Raw genomic sequence first — 20,743 nt, 5'->3', positions numbered from 1 at the left:
CTAGTAATAACAACTCTTCCAGGAATGCATGTACAGTGTCCACTGATAACTTCACCTTTCCCTTTGCTCTGACAATAGAAATGCCATAATCAGGATATGAGCATGTCTTCAATTTACCTCACAGCTCCATCCAAGCAATCCGCTACGTATTGTCACTGTGATTATACATTTCTGAGTAAGTCGCCATAGGAAAGAGAATATGCTTTCCCAAGGCTTTTTTTATGGATCCTCTAATGATAATTGAGTATTTTACTTAAATTTTGCATAAATCTGCTTTGTTCACTCTGGAAGCCTCAAAAGGTACAAGACAGTCTTTTCTGTTAGGGTCTTGGGGCAGTATGTAGGGGTGCAGATCTACCATTCATTTAGACAGACCTGCTGCTCATCAATCATCTCCTAGCAATCTCACTGACTGCTCCATTGACCTTCACTTGACCCTTTCATTCCGCAGCAGCAGCAGCATGGGAATAAATCACTGACTTTCTGTGAAGCTAAATGGTTTTATATTGTGTTGAATGTCCTATATCCACCGTTTCTCTGGATGAAACCACCACCACAAATAAGTTCACAATTTACCGTAGGTGAGCCATAAACCCAGAGGGAAACCACAAGTCACAAAGTGAGAAATGAGGTCTGCAAAAAACAGCAGGAGGAGAAAAGAAGTGCTGACACCTGGCTCCAGACTTTATTTACCAACAGACTTTCTTAAGGTACAGCTTCTGACTCAGAAATGCTGAATATGTAGAATTCTGTTCATGCTAACTGCTCTCACAAACACAACTGACCAATCCTAAACAATGCTCACCCACGGACATCCTACTGATGACAAATGTGACAGTGCCCATTTGGTTTGGTTATCCACTGCAGTGTATTACTGATTCTGGGAATCCCGCAACATGTCACCAGGAAGCAGACAGCAGAGACTTTAGTCCATCACTGATAGATATAATTAAAGTCTAAGAATTAAATCACTGCAAAGGGTTAGGGGTTAGCTAGTAAAACATCAAAGCAAAATAAGGAGTGATACTTGGGTTTTCTGAAGCCAGGTCTTTGTTTGACACAAGGGATTAAAGGGAGTCCTGCTGTAGATACAAACAGTGAAGCTTTTGACTTAAAGAGCTCATTGTACACTATTACACCATTTGAACACTGCGTTCCCAGAATGCAGGCTTACTCATGGTCCCTAAAGTCTTCAAAAGCAGAATGGGAGCCAGAGCATTTCGCTATCATCTCCTCTCCTGTGGAATCATCTTCTCCAATCTAGAGACACTCTCTACATTTAAGAGTCATCTCAAAACTTTCCTTTCTGACAAAGCTTATAGTTAGGGCTGGCTCAGGCTTGCCCTGGACCAGCCCCTAGTTATGTTGCTATAGGATTAGACTGTCAGGGGACTTCCAATGATCTTCTTCTCTCCCTCTCCATCTGCACGCTCTCATGTCCTACCACAGCATGTTACTAACTCAGCTTCTTCCCCAGAGTCTTTGTTCTTTGTCGTCTTGCAGGTTCTCACGGACAGTGGTTGAATCTGGATTGTGGATTATAGCTGCGTCTCTTGCCGTGGCCCTGCCTGACATCCACTGCAACTGCTACTACTATTAGTCATACTTCCATTATTATTGCATTCTAATGGTATATTACATACATATGCTATCTGTTACTAATATATACATATATCACACACATAAATATATCCTATATGTGAACACAATGACCTATATACTACATCAAGACTCTATTATTAGAGCTGTCACTGTTACTGTGACTCTTGTGATTTGGTACTATATAAAAAAAACTGAATTCAACCAAATTGAATTATATTCTAGCATCTGATGTTTCCCATTGACACTGCAACTGTGACATTAGATAGACGTATCAGACGAGGGTATGCTTTAGTGTTATTCCCACAGTTACATTCTTTTACTTTGTGATATGAGTGACAGTGGGAAGTGTGATGAAGAGTGGGGACTGCATTGGGCAGGTTCGCCCAGGTTTTACCTACCATAGGGTATCTTCCTGGCCACTGCAGCCATGCTGTGCAGTTACATTTTTCACTAAAGCGCAGCTGCAGCAGCTGCACAGGCTGAGTAGCTGTAGCTGTAGTAACACACAACTAAAAACGAAGCTCAACAGCATACCATGATACCCTCTGAAAATATTGCAACTATTTCAGACGAGCTAAAAACACACTTAAAACACTGTTTGTTTTAATTTATACAACTTTTGTGTTTCAAGTTTCAATCGGCAGATTTAACAGAAACGCTGCTAACGTCTGAGGCAGAAGACTTACCAGACACCCAGGATGACAGCCTGCTCCTCTGCGCTGAGGTCAGGCAGCTCATACTGATCTGGCTCCGCTAAATTGATCTTATCCAGCACAGTGTCATCATCCAGACTGTAGTCCTGCATGGAAACACACATGGAGTCAGATGTGGGCACACATGCTGCAGCTATAAACCATGGCACACGAGAACAACTAAGAGCAGCCAAGTGAGACAGCATGCTTTTGTGGATTAAGTATGACATATTTTTGATAAATTGGTTACAGCCACAACCTTTAAGAGGAAAAGTACAAGACTGACTCCCTCACGCATGCTGCTCCTTAGTGGGGAATTTCTTGAAAATTGTGATGGTTAGTAGACCATTCACATTTTACTTAATCTTCATTAGATGAACATTTTTTTAAAATTGCAGCCAACTGTAGGCAGCAACCTTGACAAAGAACTACTCGATATAGGATAACTTATAATTTACAAATATGTAACCCAAGTAAATCCAATTTATCTGAAGATACATATCTATTTCACTGCTGTGTATGTTCTCATTTCCAGGAAGTGGTACCATAACTTGAAGTTTACTAAGATGCTATTAGACTGTGGGGACTGCAGGTACTTTGGGTTTCTGCAGTGGTCAGCTACATCATTAACATCTTTCACCTGCTCAATTACTGTCAAATTAACACAGTCTAATTTGAACAATGACTTATCACATGAAGAACATAATTTCTAAAGTTCAGGTTCCAGCCAGAAAGCTTTAGGGGATTATTGTGAAGAACTGCTCTTAAAAGGTGTTAAAAAAATTAATGTTACTTATGTACTTGTTGTGCTTGCCTTACCATTACTGTGAATGTAATGGTAAGGGCATGAGGTAATGAATTACTGTCTTCTTGAAAAAGTTGCAGCATATGCATGATTTTGTTCTGGTCTTGAAATGTAACATTTTATGTTAGTTTTAGTTTTTTCTGAAGTTTTATGCCCAGCAGTCAGTATCACTCTAAGTGTTACTGGCATTTAGGAATAGAAGTTTTTCACAAATAAATGCCTGCAGATGTCTGTATCTGGGCTTTACTCGTTAGAAGCCACAGCATGCTCAAGTCTTAGCTGTTTTGTGAAAAAGGTCAGCCTCATACCCAGCAACCAGCAGACTGAGGGAGGGTATAAAAGATTGTGTAATAAGTTAAATTGTTGTTAACTGTACTTATGTACTATCTTAAACCTGAGAGTAGTGCCATCGCTTTGCAATATCTGACATTTGCTCATGTACACGCCCTCTCATCAGCAGCAGCTGTTTGGAGTTCAGCGTCTTACACAAGCACACCAAGACATGTACGAAGGAGAAGTCAGGGATCAAACTGTCTAAACAAATGTGAGGAATTCAGAACTTTAGGCTTGGATGATGCATGATAGTCAATGGCAGTCAAGTGCATGTCCATTCTCTAATTTTGGCAAACATATATTGATGTGAAAAGAGCAAACTCAGTTGAAACCCTAGGCTGTGACATTGTGGTTTGGCACCAGTAACAAGAATTCTGAATTAGACTTGCTTTTATTGGAATAACACAACAGTGCCAAATAGAGCCAGACCCACAGTGACTGAAATGGCCCAATTTCCCAGCTGGCAATGGTGTTGATTGACCAGTGATGAAGAGTTTCTTTTTGGTCCCACTCTGCTTTCCTTCTATCTATTCTAGATAGGAAGCTAGTGAGCTCTGGTTAATGACAGCCTTTATTGAACCCATTTACTCCCCTTCCTCCAGTAATGAGGGCCTTAGTGGTCTGAGCACAGCATAAGGAAGTGGAGCTGGGTGACAGCTACAAGCCTTTGGGAGATATCAGAAAATAGAGGGAGCTGACATCTCAATCCTGACTCCTCTAGCAAATAACCTAACAGCATCTTCAAAATTCTATGGCTTGAGTTCCTCCATTGTTATTGAGAAGATTATGTTTTCTGTGCTTTGCAAATGTTTTTTCTATTAGCACAAAATCCCCCAAACTATTTGACCATGTCATAATCATAAAGCACTTTATGTTTTGACTCCTTACTCCCTTTTCTTGTATTCTTTAATTCAAGATACCTTTTCAAGTCCTCAACAAGTCATCCAAACTAATCAAGAGAGGTTATTTGTGACTGCCTTTAAAAACAGTTTTCAGGATCTGATGCCACAATTGGTAAGATGACCTTGATTGTCAGTGCTGGCCAAAGTATGAAGAAAGCCCAGCAGGAATGATAAGGAATTCTCTCTCAGACTGTGTGGCTTATTGCCAGACTTGACAGCAGCACCCAGCAGTCTAAGGTAAATGAACCTGCTGGATAAGCACACACTGACAAAAGAAGTCAGCAGGAGAGTGATTGAGCAGGTACCCAAGACAGAACCTGCACTATATGGACAAAACTCAGTTGGCACCTCATCACAGCTTTTTGGACATCCCACTCTAAAACAATAGGCATTAATATGAAGTTTTGTGAGTTTTTGTGAGACAGAATTTGTGCCCATACAACCAAAAAGACCATTTGTGAGGTCAGGCACTGAAGTTGGAGGAGAAGGCCTGGCTAACACTCGACATTCCAGTTTTTCTCAAAGGTGTTCAGTGGGATTGAGGTCAGGGCTTTGTGCAGGCCAGTCGAGTTCCTCCACACCAAACTTGTCTAACCATGTCCTTCAGGACCATGCTTTGAGCACAGGGGCACAGTCATGCTGGAACAGCAAAGGGCCTTCCTGAAACTGTTGCCACAAAGTTGGAAGGGCCAAATTAGCTAAAATGTTTTCATATCCTGTAGCAATAAGAAGGCCCTTCACCAGAACTAAGGGCCCCTACCCTAACCCCGATAACAGCCCCACACCATTACACCTCCTCCATCAGTCTTCACAACAGGCACAGTAGTGTTCCGGTATTCTGGTAGATAGCGTGCAACTGACATCCATCAAACCCAGGTTTGTCCATCAGACTGCCAGATAGTGAAGCATGATTCATCACTCCAAAGAACATGTTTCCACTGCAGCAGGGCTGGTTGCGTGAATAGGGCTTATGACTAGCTGTTCTAAGTCTGACCTTATGGTTATGTCAGTTGTGCCATCTAGGTTTATGCATACTTCTTGCTAAGACCAGGGGTAAATATTACACCTAGTTAGGAACAGGCACAAAGTAGGCCATTTTAACAGTAATGACTTTAAACAAAGTAGCTTGTAACACTGGCAAACACTGCAATAACAATGGTGCATCTCACATATCGACTTTACAACAAGAAATAGTATCACTGCTATTTGTGATTTTGTTTGTGATTGTGTCCTTTTAACTTCATTGTTGCAGAATGCGTGTCGCTCACTTATTCAAGAACACAAAAAGCTTTACGTTATAATTTACTTACCGCTTGTTGACTGAGAAATGTACATATAATGTAATGTAATCTAATGTTTAATGACATATAAATGTCCTTTATATGTGTTGAACAACAAGCTGACATTTAGCAAGACAGTGGGAGATTGTTAATGTATCCTTGCAACGCACACAACTTGGCAACAGCCATAGTCAGGTGGACATTCACATGGCCATGCATTGCTAAGACTGGGACATAGTTAGGACTAGGCTTAACTTTTGTTGGTGGAACAAACCTCAAGTCCATTCTAAATATTGGACTTATCAAAGACTAAATTAGCAGTTAGGACCAGCCTCAATAAAGACCAGTTGGGATGTGAGGCTTGTGTGTAGCTGCTCGGCTATGGAAACTCACTTCATGAAGCTGAGCAGTGAAGCTCAGTTTGTGTGCTGATGTTGCTTCGAGAGGCAGTTTGCAATTCTGTAGTGAGTGATGTAACAAATGAATGGCAACTTTTAGACACTTCAGCATTCGTTGGCCATGCTCTTTGTTTATCTATGGAGGAGTGTCCACTGACTTTTGGTTCTTTTAGTGTAAATAGAGTGACTAAATGCACAGAGGGGATGAATAAGAGACTTATGAGGTATGACAGAGAAAATTAGACAATCAGTGCTGTGTGAGGGAGATTGTTTCAAGCTGTGCGTTCTTTAAAGACCTCTAAAAAGCACATTTATTCCTCTGCTCTCCCTCAAGCCAGGAGAGCAAATCAAACACTTAGACAATGGCCATCCTTCTCTTTTCTGCTGGTTGGTATTTTGGGGCAAGAGTGTGTGTGCAGGGCTCTAGAGTGCAACCATTTATTCGGATTTCGCAACCATTTTTGGAGACAATGCGACTAACTTTTGTAACTACAAGCACCAGTGTGAATTGCAAGGAGAGGAAGAGGGATTGAGACTGTGCCTGGACGAGGATCAGAGAGGTGACCCATGGTTTATAAAATTGCAGCATGGTGAAGCTAAAGCCAAACTGTTTGAATTGTCAAACAATTTATCTGGTTTTAGGAGGTGCTGCAGCCCCCTTTAAAAAGTCATGGGAAATTACTGTCTCTGAAAAACACTACTTAACTTTTCAACTTTTTCTTTTAACACAAAACAGCACACTATTATTTCTGTAAATTGTCTATTTATTACCAAAGCATTTGTAAGCAATACAGTTAAGTTGGGAAAAAAATGAATGTGTTGTGTTGCATGTTGATTGAAGTTGTGCTCCAAAATTTTCTGCTGGTGTGCCTTAAATTTATTCATGTATTAATGGCCTTCCTTTCCAAATATTTATCATGTTTTGCCTGTGAATTTGCATTTATCAATATCAACTCTATGTTTAGTGTAACGTATATGATAAATCAGTTTAGTTTGTTATTCTGTTCATATACTGTATTGCTACAGTACATGAGTATCAGTGCGTCTGAATACAGTGCAGATATATGTGTGCAGATGTGTATGCATGTCTATGAGTACTTACACATTTGCATGCATCAGTGTCTATATGCATGTACACATTCCTGTAGACATGTTGCCTCTTTGGAATTTTAGGGTTTAATCTCTGTTCTGAGCACTTTTGAGATATTGAGCTTGTTTATTGAGTTTTGTAGTTTAACCAAAGTTTTTGTTGACATGTATAATGTCAAAATTATATCATATTTGTAACTGGGAGGCTGCACGGTGGGGCAACAGGTAGTGCGCGTGCCTCACAGCAAGAAGGTCGCAGGTTTGATTCCCGGGTCGGGCCTTTCTGTGTGAAGTTTGCATGTTCTTCCCGTGCATGCGTGGGTTCTCTCCGGGCACTCCGGCTTCCTCCCACAGACCAAAAACATGCTCATTAGGTTGATTGGTGACTCTAAATTGCCCCTAGGTGTGAGTGTGAATGGTTGTGTGTATGTGCCCTGCGATCGGCTGGCGACCGGTCCAGGGTGTACCCCGCCTCTCACCCGTTGACAGCCGAGATAGGCTCCGGCCCCCCCGCGACCCCGAAAGGGATAAGCGGCATAGAAAATGGATGGATGGATTTGTAACTGGGGTTCTTTTGCAACAGGTTAAATGTAGATAGAGCCCTCTAATTAAAAGAACTGACTTTCTGCTAGGAATTACAAGGTTCTATCTTGAAAGACATGAAAAGAGGCAATTCTTTTGAAGTAGTTTACTGACAGTTAGTTTATGTTAGAAACATAAAAATAGTTTTGTCTAAATTAGTATCTACATTTCTATAGCATACATTTCTTGGTTTCTTATTAAACACAATATTGCAGGAACCATTAGTTTAAGTTTCCCTTTGGGTTAAACAACAAAGAGCTACTGTAATAACTCTAACCAGGACCTTATTCCACAGAAAGCTGTGCAGGTAAAATATGAGGATTTTCTTGATATTCTCTCTGCAGATCAATGCAGCAGGTGAATAAAATGGGTGCTGGGTTCATTTAGCATAGGAACCATCCTAGCAAGTAAGTGTAGCAGGTGTGTATGAAGGCAGTATTAGGTTTTGTATTACTTTAGAAATGCTGACTGTGACCCCACCAATTCATATGTAGACTTTTTAATGACCTTTAAGACTAAATACTCATAAACTGCAAGACAGACAATTCTTCAGCTTTCATGTATCTTTCATGTAGTTTTCAGTAACTGTACAGTTACCTCGGTTTGGATATCCATTTGTCTTCACTTACTGCAATGTGAAAAGACTGGATCCAAAAATAATTAATATGTTAACCTACACTGTTTTGTGAACGTACTCTACGTTTCAACACTGTGTTACAAGATGCTCTTTACTTTCATCACCAAAAAGCCTAAACAGGTTGCCAACCCTAAAGGGCACCAGACTTAACCTGATCAGTCAACCAAATTGGTGACAATGAATCCACAATATTAATAATCAATAATAATCCCTGAATATTTTGTCCCTAGTTTTAAACATGAGGAGGATGGAGGAGTGTAGTGCAAGGGGATTCCATTGGGTCAACAGTGGCAACAGGTTTCATGCATTAAGTGTCCAGAGGTGGACATCTCCCTCTGCTGATGATATTGGGTATTACACATTATTTGCCCCAACTGTGCCTTCTGGAGAGAAGAGAACACCTGCTCTGAAACACCTGGATCTGGGCGTTGCCATCATATGGACAGCAATGTTTAAAATAGTATACAAGGGCAAGTGTCAATGAAAATAGTGTTTATAGTGGAATTTGTGACATTTCAAGTCCCTTTTTTAAAGAACAGATAACATTCTACCTCTATTCTCCTGAACTCATGACCAATCAAATGCACTACTGCTTAATTTAATATACTCGGGTTGAAGCTATGCTGTTGTAAGCAAACTGAACTAGATATTACTGAGTAAATTTACTGACTTTATGACCCTCCTCTACTTGTGATACTGTTACATTTTAGCACTCATCCTTATCTGAATCAGTCAACTGAACAGTAAAAGGTTTAAAATGATAAATGAGGCATCAAAAAACACCAAGTTGGAAAGAAAACAACAGAATCTCACCTTAGGAAGGCAGGCCAGAGGTGTGGGGGTGGGGCTGGACTCAACGTCTCTCTGGCAAGGCTGGTCCTGCTTTCTCTTGACCTCAAGGATGAGCTGAGCCAAGTACTTGTGCTGGAAACGGGTCCTTTTGCCGAGAGCACCTTGATTGACCAGATACAATTAGCTGTCAAGTTCACTCCATGTATCACCAAGGCTGGATCGACACAGACTTATGAGAATCATTATCAGGTACAGCATGACAGCCTCCTCCTTGCTTATCTGTATTTTCAATAAAGCTCTTGATCATCCTTCCAAAGCAGATGCTGCTGTGCTTTACATACCAGTCATGCTGAGATTCAGCCCTGACAGCTCCTGCGCCCTCTTGATATGTTCCTTGGCTGGCTGGTACTCATAGTAGGTCAGCCTCGTGTAGACACACTCCAGGTGGAATTGGATGTCTAGGTTTCTGTGCTCCGACCACAGAGACTTGCATTTCAGCACTGTGAAAGAGAACAGAGAAGAACTCTAATAGCCTCATCACTACCCACAGTCCAGTCTCCAGAGTCATGCGTGTGATCAACAAGCTTGTTGTCCAGGTGAATCACATCTGAGGTTTTCACTATTATCAGTATGAAACAGCAAGTCACACGATTGCCTCTCAGCTTTTCAGCTCTTTTACTTGTTCTGTGGAAGCCCTTGACTGTCGAGAGACAAATTCACTTTAACCCCTGAACACCATCTCTCCTAGTTACTGTGTGACAAGATATGACGTACAAACACTCCCAAAAACAGTCCTCAGTACTTTGCAGTATATTCTCATTGGTGTAATGGAGTCAATTCATAAATGAAAACTGCTTCATTGTTTTTGTTGAATTTTTTAATTCCATCTTTGCAAAAAATAAGTCTTTGAAAAACAGACACCTGTCTTTCTTTTTGTAAGTACTAAGGAAAGCTTGGCACTTAAACAGTGTGTATGAAATCACACAAAGTAGTCATGTTGAGGTCCTGTGCATGGTTTCCACACACAACTTTTCGAAAGTGGAAGCTGTAAAACACCTGTATTGAACATACGCAGACAGGTGAAACCCATAGCTGCTGGAACATTGGGCCACATGCAAGAACCACTCATGCAGACTTCTTCTACAGTTGCAAAAACAAATTATTTAAGAGAACCACCATCATGGCTGCCAATTTACTGAGACAGCGACTTTATTTTTTTATCGTCATATTTCAACATAGCAACAAATCAGTGTTGGAATTCTCTCATTCCAGCAGCTGCCTCAGGACCTCAGCAGGTCTCTGCTGGTGGCAGCAGAAAATCATACTGGGCAGTGTGAAATCAACTCCTGCAGGCTATAATAATCTCTTGTCTAATATGTCCATGACTGTCACATCGGGACCCCCCCACCCTCACAAAACAAACAAAATATTTTATTTATGTTATGTTGTGCATTCTTCATGTTCAGACGTTTAAAGAGATCTTTATTTTGAAAGTATGGGTTTGTTTCTGCTCATCGTCTCTGATGTTTCTTCCACCATAAACTAAAGCAGACAGATGATGCAAATTCAAATATTATTGCTTTTAAGTTTCAGATCTGTCAACCCTCCCGTTTTTCCAGGGATTGTCAAGTACTTAACCCTCCTCTCCTGCTGTCCTCCCATTGAAATATTTCTCTGTAAATTTAATATTTCTTAACTTTCTAAACAAAAAAAAGAAAAGGAAAAAACAGGTTGGCTGTAATGTTGACAGGAGGCCTAACTGCTGAGCCTTCTGGTAACACAGGTGGCGTTACCTGTTATATCTAGCAGAGAGGTCATTCACAGCACCCACCAATAAAACAAAAAGGAGAAGATTGATGAAGGTGAGAGGGATGAAGGGTCTGCCAAAAAGGCAAAACGTTTGTGCAAATATCTCTCCGAATCTGAAGAGGCTAAGTACAGGTACATACTTAATGAAGAGCAACGTCAGTCAAAGCCATGTTTTTGTAAAATTTAACATATATTTTTGTGGATCACACAGAGAGAAAAGAGACAAATCTCCCAAGTACAAGCGAGTCCAAGAGGGTCAGAAACATGCTCCACCATGACTGTTTTTATACTATCTCTGCCATCCATTTTCATCATCACTACTAATTGTGTCTCTTGCCAATAGCTTCTCTCAAAATCACGACTGAAGCATAATGTGTAAGTGATGTGTCCATATCCTTCAAGTAAAAACAACTATGTAATTTCAATAATATTCATAATGCACAATGAAAGCACTTGTGCTGATTAAAGACAATAGCACAGTTGACTCCCCCCGCCCTTTGCCTCATAATGGTTTGAGAGAGTCATTGTTAGTGGCTGATCCTCCAAGTAATTCAAACAAAGGATATGTTAGACACTGCTTAGGGTTGGACCCAATCCTAGCCAACACTGGGTGAGAGGTGAGCTACACCCGAGAGAGAGAGAGAGAGAGAGAGAGAGAGAGAGAGAGAGAGAGAGAGAGAGAGAGAGAGAGAGAGAGAGAGAGAGAGAGAGAGAATAAAACAACAGCTATAATATTAATAGAAATATGACTAATCATAAATATATATATATATATATATATAAATAAATATGAAATGGTACATGGATGTGTTTAGATTGTGGGAGGCAGCTGGAGCACCCAGAGGAAACCCACAGACAAAGAGAGACCCCAGAGCCTCCTAACTGTGAGGCAGCAGTGCTAACCACTGCACCACAATGCTGCTCCATTTCTTTACTTCTCCCACTCAATACAATAAAATATATTTATAATAGTCTCCAGTCTTCATTTTTGCTGCATTGAATTGTACGTTGCTCTTTATGTAAGCTTGCATTTAGCTGACATTTGCTAGTGAGCCACAGTTACATCAACCAGTGTTTACAGCTGTATGAATTGGAGTCAACATGTTCCTACAGTTAGCAGAATATAGCCAGCGCCAGAATTCAAAATCACTTAGTGACAGATGACGTAAATGACAATCATTGGCCTTTATGTTAGGCTTCAATTCCATCCATCCATCCATTTTCTATGCCGCTTATCCCTTTCGGGGTCGCGGGGGGCCGGAGCCTGTCTCGACTCTCAACGGGCGAGAGGCGGGGTACACCCTGGACCGGTCGGCCAGCCGATCGCGGGGCACATACACACAACCATTCACACTCACACTCACACCTAGGGGCAATTTAGAGTCACCAATCAACCTAATGAGCATGTTTTTGGTCTGTGGGAGGAAGCCGGAGTGCCCGGAGAGAACCCACGCATGCACAGGAAGAACATGCAAACTTCACACAGAAAGGCCCGACCCGGGAATCGAACCTGTGACCTTCTTACTGGGAGGCACGCGCACTACCTGCTGTGCCACCGTGCAGCCTTAGGCTTCAATTAATTGGCTTAAAAAATAAGTGGACTCAGCATGTTTAGCCTATTACAAACCAGCATCTTTATTATCCCCTCCCCAAAAACAATTTAAAAAAAAATAATAATTTTTTTCACACCTTCAAAAAAAAAAATTTGTAGGCACAGTGCGTACAGGATTCCGGCTGGCTGTGCCACTGCCCCTCAGGAATTGCTCTTGAGAAAATTTAATGTAATTGTCCCCACAAAGTAGAAGGCAGATTTTCGCCCCTGATAGACGGCATCGCAGCCCCTGAGACGAAGGGTTGGGCTGACGTGGAGACACAGAGTGTGTGTGGGCTGACTGGCTCTACTGAAACTGAGTATGTTTACTCTTACTCTCATTATCTTATTTGCTCTTCACTTAAAGGGAGACATTACACAGGACAACATTGTTTTAACATTAACATTTGTTTAATGTACTGGTCAATTTTGAGGTTTTTAACTACTTTGCCTCTGTAACTTGTCTACCTTCAGACTAGAGGAAAGAAAACATCCAAAACAATTTATTTATTTTAGTTGAGGTTTCTGCTCAGGACATTTGATTGAGGAGTAATAAGAATTTAAACAGATAGCATAAGAGCCAATTAGAAGCTTCCAGCTGCCATTCAACATCTTTTCATTTACAAGTTGTTGATCATTTCTGACTTTGTTCTTAAGTGGACTATCTTCAAACACAGCTGTAGTTGGGACTAGTCAAGTCAACTTGTTTATGGAGCATATTTAAGACAACATATGTTGACCTGAGTGCTTTCTAGAGGTGTGAGACCTCTATCAATCAGACTACAAAACACATATATAATCAAACCTGGTATTAAAGCAGCATTTGAATGCAGCATAAACATGCAGTAGAGTTCTGAGAAGAACATGGACATTCAGGAGTAGTAACATGGACAGACATCGAAGCTGTCCACTAAGCACCAGCCATGTGAAACGAGTACAGCTGCACTCCTCACAGCTCCGGCCGAAAGAACTGAAGGCTGGAGGTGACACATTAAAAAGACAAACAGAGCATGCAGGTGATGGCGAGGGAGAATGAAAGCTTGGGCTCTCAGCTGCCTCTCTGAACTGCGTGGCTCCTCATCTTTCTTTCAATCTGATGTGATTATTAATTCGGCCTTGATGAAAACCCTGTCACAGAGGCGTACAGATTATCCTCAGCTGAGACCAGCAGGAGAAAGAAGCAGAGAGGAGGTGTATAATTCATGACAAGAAATCTTATACTTTCATTCCTATTCAACATTAATGAAGCGACACCGAGGCTGAGGCGCCCAGAGCGGGGGGGGGAGAGATTTACATGCAACACGTCTGCGTCACCTTTAGCACCAGCACTTTCACACTGCGGGAAAATGACTCTGGTGGCTGTGTGAGCTGCCGAGTGGAAGGAGTGGAAGGGTAAGCTACATTTCACAATTATTTAAAGTCTTAAAGGAGAAGTTTGTCTTTTGGATAACTGTAATATTTTAGCTTACCATTAATCCAGCATTAGAGAAAAGTGGAAAGTGATAGTCATATAGAAAAAAATAAAAATAAAAAATAAAGTGCATTCCTGTAGTCTTTTTTTAAAGATTTACATCTTCATTACGAACCAGTGGACGACAGACCAGGTACTGAAGTTAGAAAGTAATGAGAGACTGACTAACACATTGTTACTTTTGGTCTTTTTGGTTATTAGAAAAGAGAATAACATCAGTATTTTATTTCAATGTAAAATAAGCTACTTGAAATATGTAAATTATAACGTGAAGCTTTGAATCATCCATCCATCTTTGAAGATATTTAAAAGGTGTGTTCTTCTACCTCAATCCAACAAATATTGAGTATTGAGCAGTGCTCGGCCAAACAGACAAACTGATTCTTTAAAAACCTTTGAACAGCATGCAGTCACATAAAGGATCCATGAGTTTGTTCGACTCTGGCTGATTAAACTATCGCTCCAATGCTGGAGAGAACCATTGTGACGACTGAAATAAAGAAGCATTACGCTGGTGCGTGCTTTTCTGACTACCCATAGCTAATTAAAACTGACAGTTAATGAGCAGCACAAGTAAAAAGAGATCAGGAAATTAATTCTGCAACAATTTCCCTACTGACCACCATCTCACACCCAAACAAAACTAAACCAGAGCAAACATCATGGCAGCACGTACGCAGAGCTGCGACGCATGGGGGAAAACAGATCTGCATGCTTTTCACAGCATCCCCCTCACCTCTCACCTCACGTCACTCGTAAAAGGATTGCATGGCAAACTGCTCCTCTGGAATATGGATTGGGCTGTTTTGTAGCCTGCGCATACCGCTGACCCTTCACACTCCGTCAACCATCACACAACAGACCGCACTCCAGCAAACACACCCTCTGCCATCACACAATAAAATCCAGCAAACAATGCTCCACAGATGAGGAAAAAAGTTCATTAAACTACTTACACTAATTAAACACACATTTTAAATGTCCTCTGATAACAACCCACCTCGTTGGTTCCAGAGGTAAAAAAGGAAACTAGCTTTGCTTTATGAAGAGGAAAGTAAATTCACATTATCTCTAAACCAATTAATCACACACCATTATTCCAATGAAAAGAAACAAAAGCCTCAGAAGTCATTTCATTTCCTCCGTGCACTGTGGCCCAAAGCCACAGTTCAGCATCACAGCGAGAGTGGAGTGCTGCTGTATGAAACCATTGTCTACATGCTTCATACGAGAGCACACACGAGCTCTGTGGAAATGTTTGTCATAAAATCGAAGCTAAATCTATCTTTCCAACCAAAATGTGCAGTCCACAGCTGAAATGAAGTCTAACAAACTCACCAAATGGGTAAACACCAAACAGTGTAATTCATTCACTCATTTAAATGAAATCTCAATAAAGTTCCCCTTGCATTCAAGCACAGTAACAACAATAGATTTGTGTCTCACAAACACAAACGGGCAATGCAGATCCCTCATTTATTTGAATGGTGCCAGTCTGGCGGCACACCAGGAGTGTAAGCAGAGGCACCAGCAGAATCACACATGGTCACCCAGTGAAAAAGCCGCAGCAGGCTTGACTTCTTCCACAGCACAGCATGACATCATCCAGCCTGGCACTGCCTTGACCAATTAAACACGTGCAAACATACAGCCCTTATAAATTTCTATGGAACATGAACACATTATTTTAACTGTTTACGTCCTGATCATTGTCATGTAAAATGATGCACTTGGCTGCTGTCAGATTAGTGACATTGTCATTGCCAGCAATGAAATTCATGGATCTATACTCAAACTGGACTACCTGGTTTGGATTGTATTTTTATCCCTGCTGCAACAAGCCCCTACAACGCCCACAAAGCCCCCATTCACACATGTGAACTCAAACTGTAGAGCTGCAACTCACAGCGTTCACTGTAAATGGAACCTACAAATATCATGGAGCCTCCCATGCCATTCAACACTCACAGCTCCCTGCAGCACCAAACTGAGAAGTTGAGTCCAGTTTAACTTAAAGTTTCTCTGAGGGGTGAGACCAACAATCCAGAGATATCTAATCAAGCTTTTTTGCTTTCCTGGGAAACAGAAGAGCAGCCACTGGCAGGTGAGCTGCGAGCTCCAAGTCAACTCTGTAAAAACACATCAAACAGATCTCAGCAGCTTCCCAATTCAATATCAGATGACTTTAATGGGCTACCAGAACGATGTGGGGCAACGCATCGCTCACGCACTGTAAGTACTGCACTGCACAACAACACAGCGGTAACAGGAGAAATGAGTGTCCAACCAGAGCCAGGCACAACAATAACAGCGATTTCATTCAGCCAAAAGCAGCCAACTGTTTATTGTGCATGGACAACAATCAGTTAAATCTCCAGTCCTGTTGAGCAACACAGAAAAAAACATTTGTTTAGCATTTCTGCCCAGGTGAGCGTTAATGTAAGCTATACGATCCTGAGGCTGTTGGACCTGGCACACACCATGAAAAACAAGCCCACACCAAAAACACATAAATGTGTGTGTACAGAGATGTTAACAGTTTGCTGCTCACAGACCTTCGTCCATGCTGCTGTGGGCCAAGTTGAGGAGCTGCACAGAACAGGCCTCCAGGATTTGCTGGTGCAGGTTGATGTAGCGCAGTGTCCACCAGGGCAGCAGCTGAAAAACACAAAGAACAAATAAGGATATCTGGGATTACATGACAAACCTGTTCATAAATGAAATGAGAATCAATAAAGAGGGTGACAAAAAGTCAATAAATAAATTCAGACATTTTCATCTGTCAGTCTGATGCCTCTGTATAAATCTGCTAATGTTTTGAATATCTTATTTTCATTTCGTGAACACTATGTTAGAAATGTTTGGAAATGCTGGAAAATGCATTCTGGTATATATCCCATTAGTAAAATATCCCGATTTTCCTTATTGTTAAGTCCACAATTCCATAATATCCATGAGCTGTGATAAAGTTCACAGCTCCCCAAAATGATTCTAAGGTTATAACACCTGCTATATTTTATGCATGACGGCAAGCAACTTAAACAAGAACTCTGGGCTATTATTATTTATTAGGTTGTATTTGTGTAGATCTGGCTATGATCAGTTATGATAGCAGTGCGCTCACCGAAGGAACCGCTAAGATCACCGAATGTGGCGAAATTGCCGCAACAAAATGTGACAAGTGAAGAAAAACAAGTTTTCAGACAATCAAACAGCTTTGAAGCAAAAAGAGCCAAAAGTTTTGCCAGACCACTGAAACGTTTTTTTTTTTTAAGGTAAAACTGAAAGTGAGCACACCTGAAATATCAGCAGTGATTGAAAAGACAAACTGTGTGTCACAAATGAAGTAAGTATGGAAGGTCTAAAAACTGTGCTTGAGAAATAATTAGATAAGTTAACAGAGCTAACCTGGAGGATTCTTCTTTTTTTTAGTCATGTTACCGTGTTCCCAGATCTCAGCAATTAACTTGGTGAGTTTGTCAATATTACTGAAAGGAATGACCAAAACTACAAATACAAGATCCACATTTCAAACAGCTGAATTATCATTTAAAGGTCCAGTGTGTAGGATTTAGCAGCATCTAGTGGTGAGGTTGCAGACTGCAACCAACGGAATACCCTTCACATCACCCTTCTCCTCCAAGCATATACTAGAACCTACAATGGCTGTGAAACCAAAACCACAAAAGGCACTCTACAGGCCCAGTGTTTGGTTTGTCCATTCTGGGTTACTGTAGAAACACCCCCATGACCATTCTTAGTTTCAGCTGACTATACATGAATGAAAACGCATTTCTGAATATTATAGTCCATTTCAGCCATATTCTGCCAATAAATCCTTCTAAATCATACACATACAAAGAGGTCATTTAAAATTGTACATTAGTTGAATATCGTAAGAAAGGCTGTAAATGATGGGAATGAAGGCAGAACGACAGTAGGCAACAATACACCTTCAGGTAATTAGTTTTAATATGAAAATGACTATTTTCAAATGACAAGAGTCATGATCTTAATCATAACTGAGAGTATCTTAAAGTGGAGGACTGTTGCTGGCAGATTTAGTCAGCTGTAGCTAATTAACAAAAACAAAACAACAGACAATTTATGACCGTTGTTTGGTGAATGTGCTCAGTGTTTGTTCTGTTTACATTCAGCCAAAGATGGTCTAATTGATTCCCCACTTCTCAATCAACATCTGAAAGGTAGTTAGCGGGTGGCTCGGAAGCTGTCAAGTGTAAATTACCCAGCTGGCACAGCGACTTTCAGAATTTCCCAAACTTTCAAGCACATGATTATCGTTGCTAAAGCGCTGAGTCTGGACCTCGAGGATTCAGAGCTGTGAAGCAGTCTGTGCTGTCAGTCTGTGAATTTAACATTATGCTAACTTGAACAGCTAAACATAGAGCTGTCAGCACTGTTATTAGGAGCTGCCACATATCAAATACCGTTAGAGCGGACATCATCAAAAACACAAAAAACAATATCCCCATAAGGCACTTGTCTAAATCAGCAGGTAGTTAAACAAACAATGTTACATTTATCAATGAAGGGCACTTTTAAATGTCCTTTTGTGAAGATTACTGAATAACATTCTCATTAACACAAATCTGCATTTATTGATCATATTCTTTCCATGTACAAACATGAAAGGTTTCGGATTATTTCTGGTACAAGAATATCGAGTTTACAACAATGCAGACCACAAATACGGCCTGGAGTTTAAATTAACTAAAAGAATAAAAATTTAAATAACTGCAATTTAGATCACAATTGCAATATTGTCCTGAAACATTGGAATCAGATGTATTCGTCAAATTGTTCAGGCAAACCTGAAGATACAAGCAAATGTAATTCAAACACTTTTTACTGGGATTCATATTAAATAGATTCACATCAAAAAATGGGAACTTGTCATTTTTCATTTCACTGTAAACTTTAAAAATGCATCATGCCTTTAGCTCAGACAGGAATGCTTCGGTTAATCAACACATAAAATGCTGCTCTTGAGGCCCCTTTAGCACAAAGGAAACACCAGCATCCTGAGTGCTTCACACTGGAGCTTAGAGCTGACCATGCAATAAAAACTCCAACTCTTTTACTTTTCTGTGTCTGACCACAACACAAACTGGCAGGGAGAGAAAAAGCGAACGTCTTGCAGCCATGTAAGTGTTACATTCCCTCTCGCACCAAAGCCCCCTCACCCCCTGTGCCCTCCTGTCCTCGTTTCCAAGTGGGAGAGTGGAAGTGAACCATGCAAAGAGCTTATCTGTGTGTCAGAGAGGATATCTCCAGCCTCATTTCCAATGCAGGATGACCCCCTCCTCTGTTGCATGCTTACATGGAGGTTTAATTGTCTGTCTCACTGAATCAATGCCCTCCAGCACACACACACACGCTCTCACTAAGCATGTTCACACATAAATTCATCATGTCAACATACACGTGAACACCTGTCTCCTAACCGGCACGGCTTCTCCTCCTCCTCCCATATTTACTGTTGTGCAATGGGCTGTGAGCAGCTGCCAGAGGGGAGTGAGTGCACTTAAAGCTAGACAGCCCCAACTTCCCACAGCTTGGTGGATAGTGCTCCTGGTACAGTAATTAACTCCCCTATACCCCATTAGCCTTTAAAGAGCAAATGAACACTAAATCACCTACAGCAGAAAAGCATTGTTGCACTTGTGTCCACATCCAAACTGATGGTGTCAGAGCAGATATTTGAAAGACTGTGTGACAGCACAACGATTTTCCCTCCTGTGTGACTTCAGGTTAATTTGCTCTTTAAGAGGCTACGGTTTGTGGACAGCTGAGGCCAGAGAATGACTGCCAGTGCTCACAATTTCTTTTGCTTATTTAGCTTTTGCTTGTTTACATGCAGACAGCAAATGGAGAGGAAGAGCAAAGAAACGGAGCCTGCTCAGGAGCTCTTCTTTAATGAGCAACATGCCTTCCAGCTGCCACTCCTCTGAAAAGTCATTATAGACAATGAGTCTCTACGGCTGCATTAGCTGTTAGCCTGTAAGATGCTGCAGAGGACCAGTTTCACCTCAGTCTAAACCCACTGTGACGTCACCCACTGGGTTGGGAGCTACCGTTCTGAAGCCTCCAGTTTGGCATTCTGACTGTCCCCATTTGGCTTTTTGGAGCCAGAAGTGACCATATTTGGACAAGAGGGTGGATCAGATCTGACTGAGAGCCTGAACCAGAATTAACTAAATGAAAATCATGCTACATTTAAACTACTTAGAAGTTAAGCCACTGACTGTCAGCAAAAACAGTTGAGTTCAGTTATCATTTAAACGTCATCAGTCAGACTGATGTCCCAATTCAATGTCCATATATTTTCATTTTAAGATTTTAAATATGAGCTTAGTTAATCAAAACTTGAAGATTTACTGGCTCTGATGTCTCCATAGTGTTTTAAAAATAAGTTTCCATTTCCTTGTGGACACAAACTTTAGTTTGAGAGCTGAAATTTAATATTTCTTACTGCCGAGTCGGTCTGACCGAAGGTAAAATTAAAATTATTAAAAGATTTCTATTTTTATTGGCCAGCTGCCACACAATATAATTGCCTCTGTGTATTTCTGGCCCTTTATATGGGCAGATCTTTATATAAGAATGAGAAACACAGAAATGGAATGGGGTGGTGTATAATGTTAGATTTGACTGTAAATACACGACACAGTGAGGATAACAGGTCTATCGACTGCACGTCAGTCGATGGGCTTGAAAGCTCTGAAAGCTTAGAGTGGAT

General features: G+C 41.0%; 1 protein-coding gene across 1 annotated transcript in view; it reads right to left on the bottom strand.

Annotated features, from left to right (window-relative positions):
• Window positions 1-20,743, bottom strand: part of ttc27 (tetratricopeptide repeat domain 27) — a 92,039-nt gene that overhangs the window by 53,884 nt on the left and 17,412 nt on the right. The window contains exons 5-8 of the mRNA XM_070977601.1: window positions 16,539-16,641; window positions 9,454-9,612; window positions 9,134-9,273; window positions 2,289-2,401 (exon numbers count right to left, since the gene is read on the bottom strand). Coding sequence (XP_070833702.1) covers window positions 2,289-2,401; window positions 9,134-9,273; window positions 9,454-9,612; window positions 16,539-16,641 — 515 coding nt within the window. The remainder of the gene's footprint in view (window positions 1-2,288; window positions 2,402-9,133; window positions 9,274-9,453; window positions 9,613-16,538; window positions 16,642-20,743) is intronic.

Source organism: Chaetodon trifascialis, chromosome 13 (genome assembly GCF_039877785.1).
Source record: "Chaetodon trifascialis isolate fChaTrf1 chromosome 13, fChaTrf1.hap1, whole genome shotgun sequence".
Classification (NCBI taxonomy): domain Eukaryota; kingdom Metazoa; phylum Chordata; class Actinopteri; order Chaetodontiformes; family Chaetodontidae; genus Chaetodon; species Chaetodon trifascialis.
Note: the sequence above shows the minus strand (reverse complement) of the source record. Positions and strands in the feature narration are given on the sequence as shown.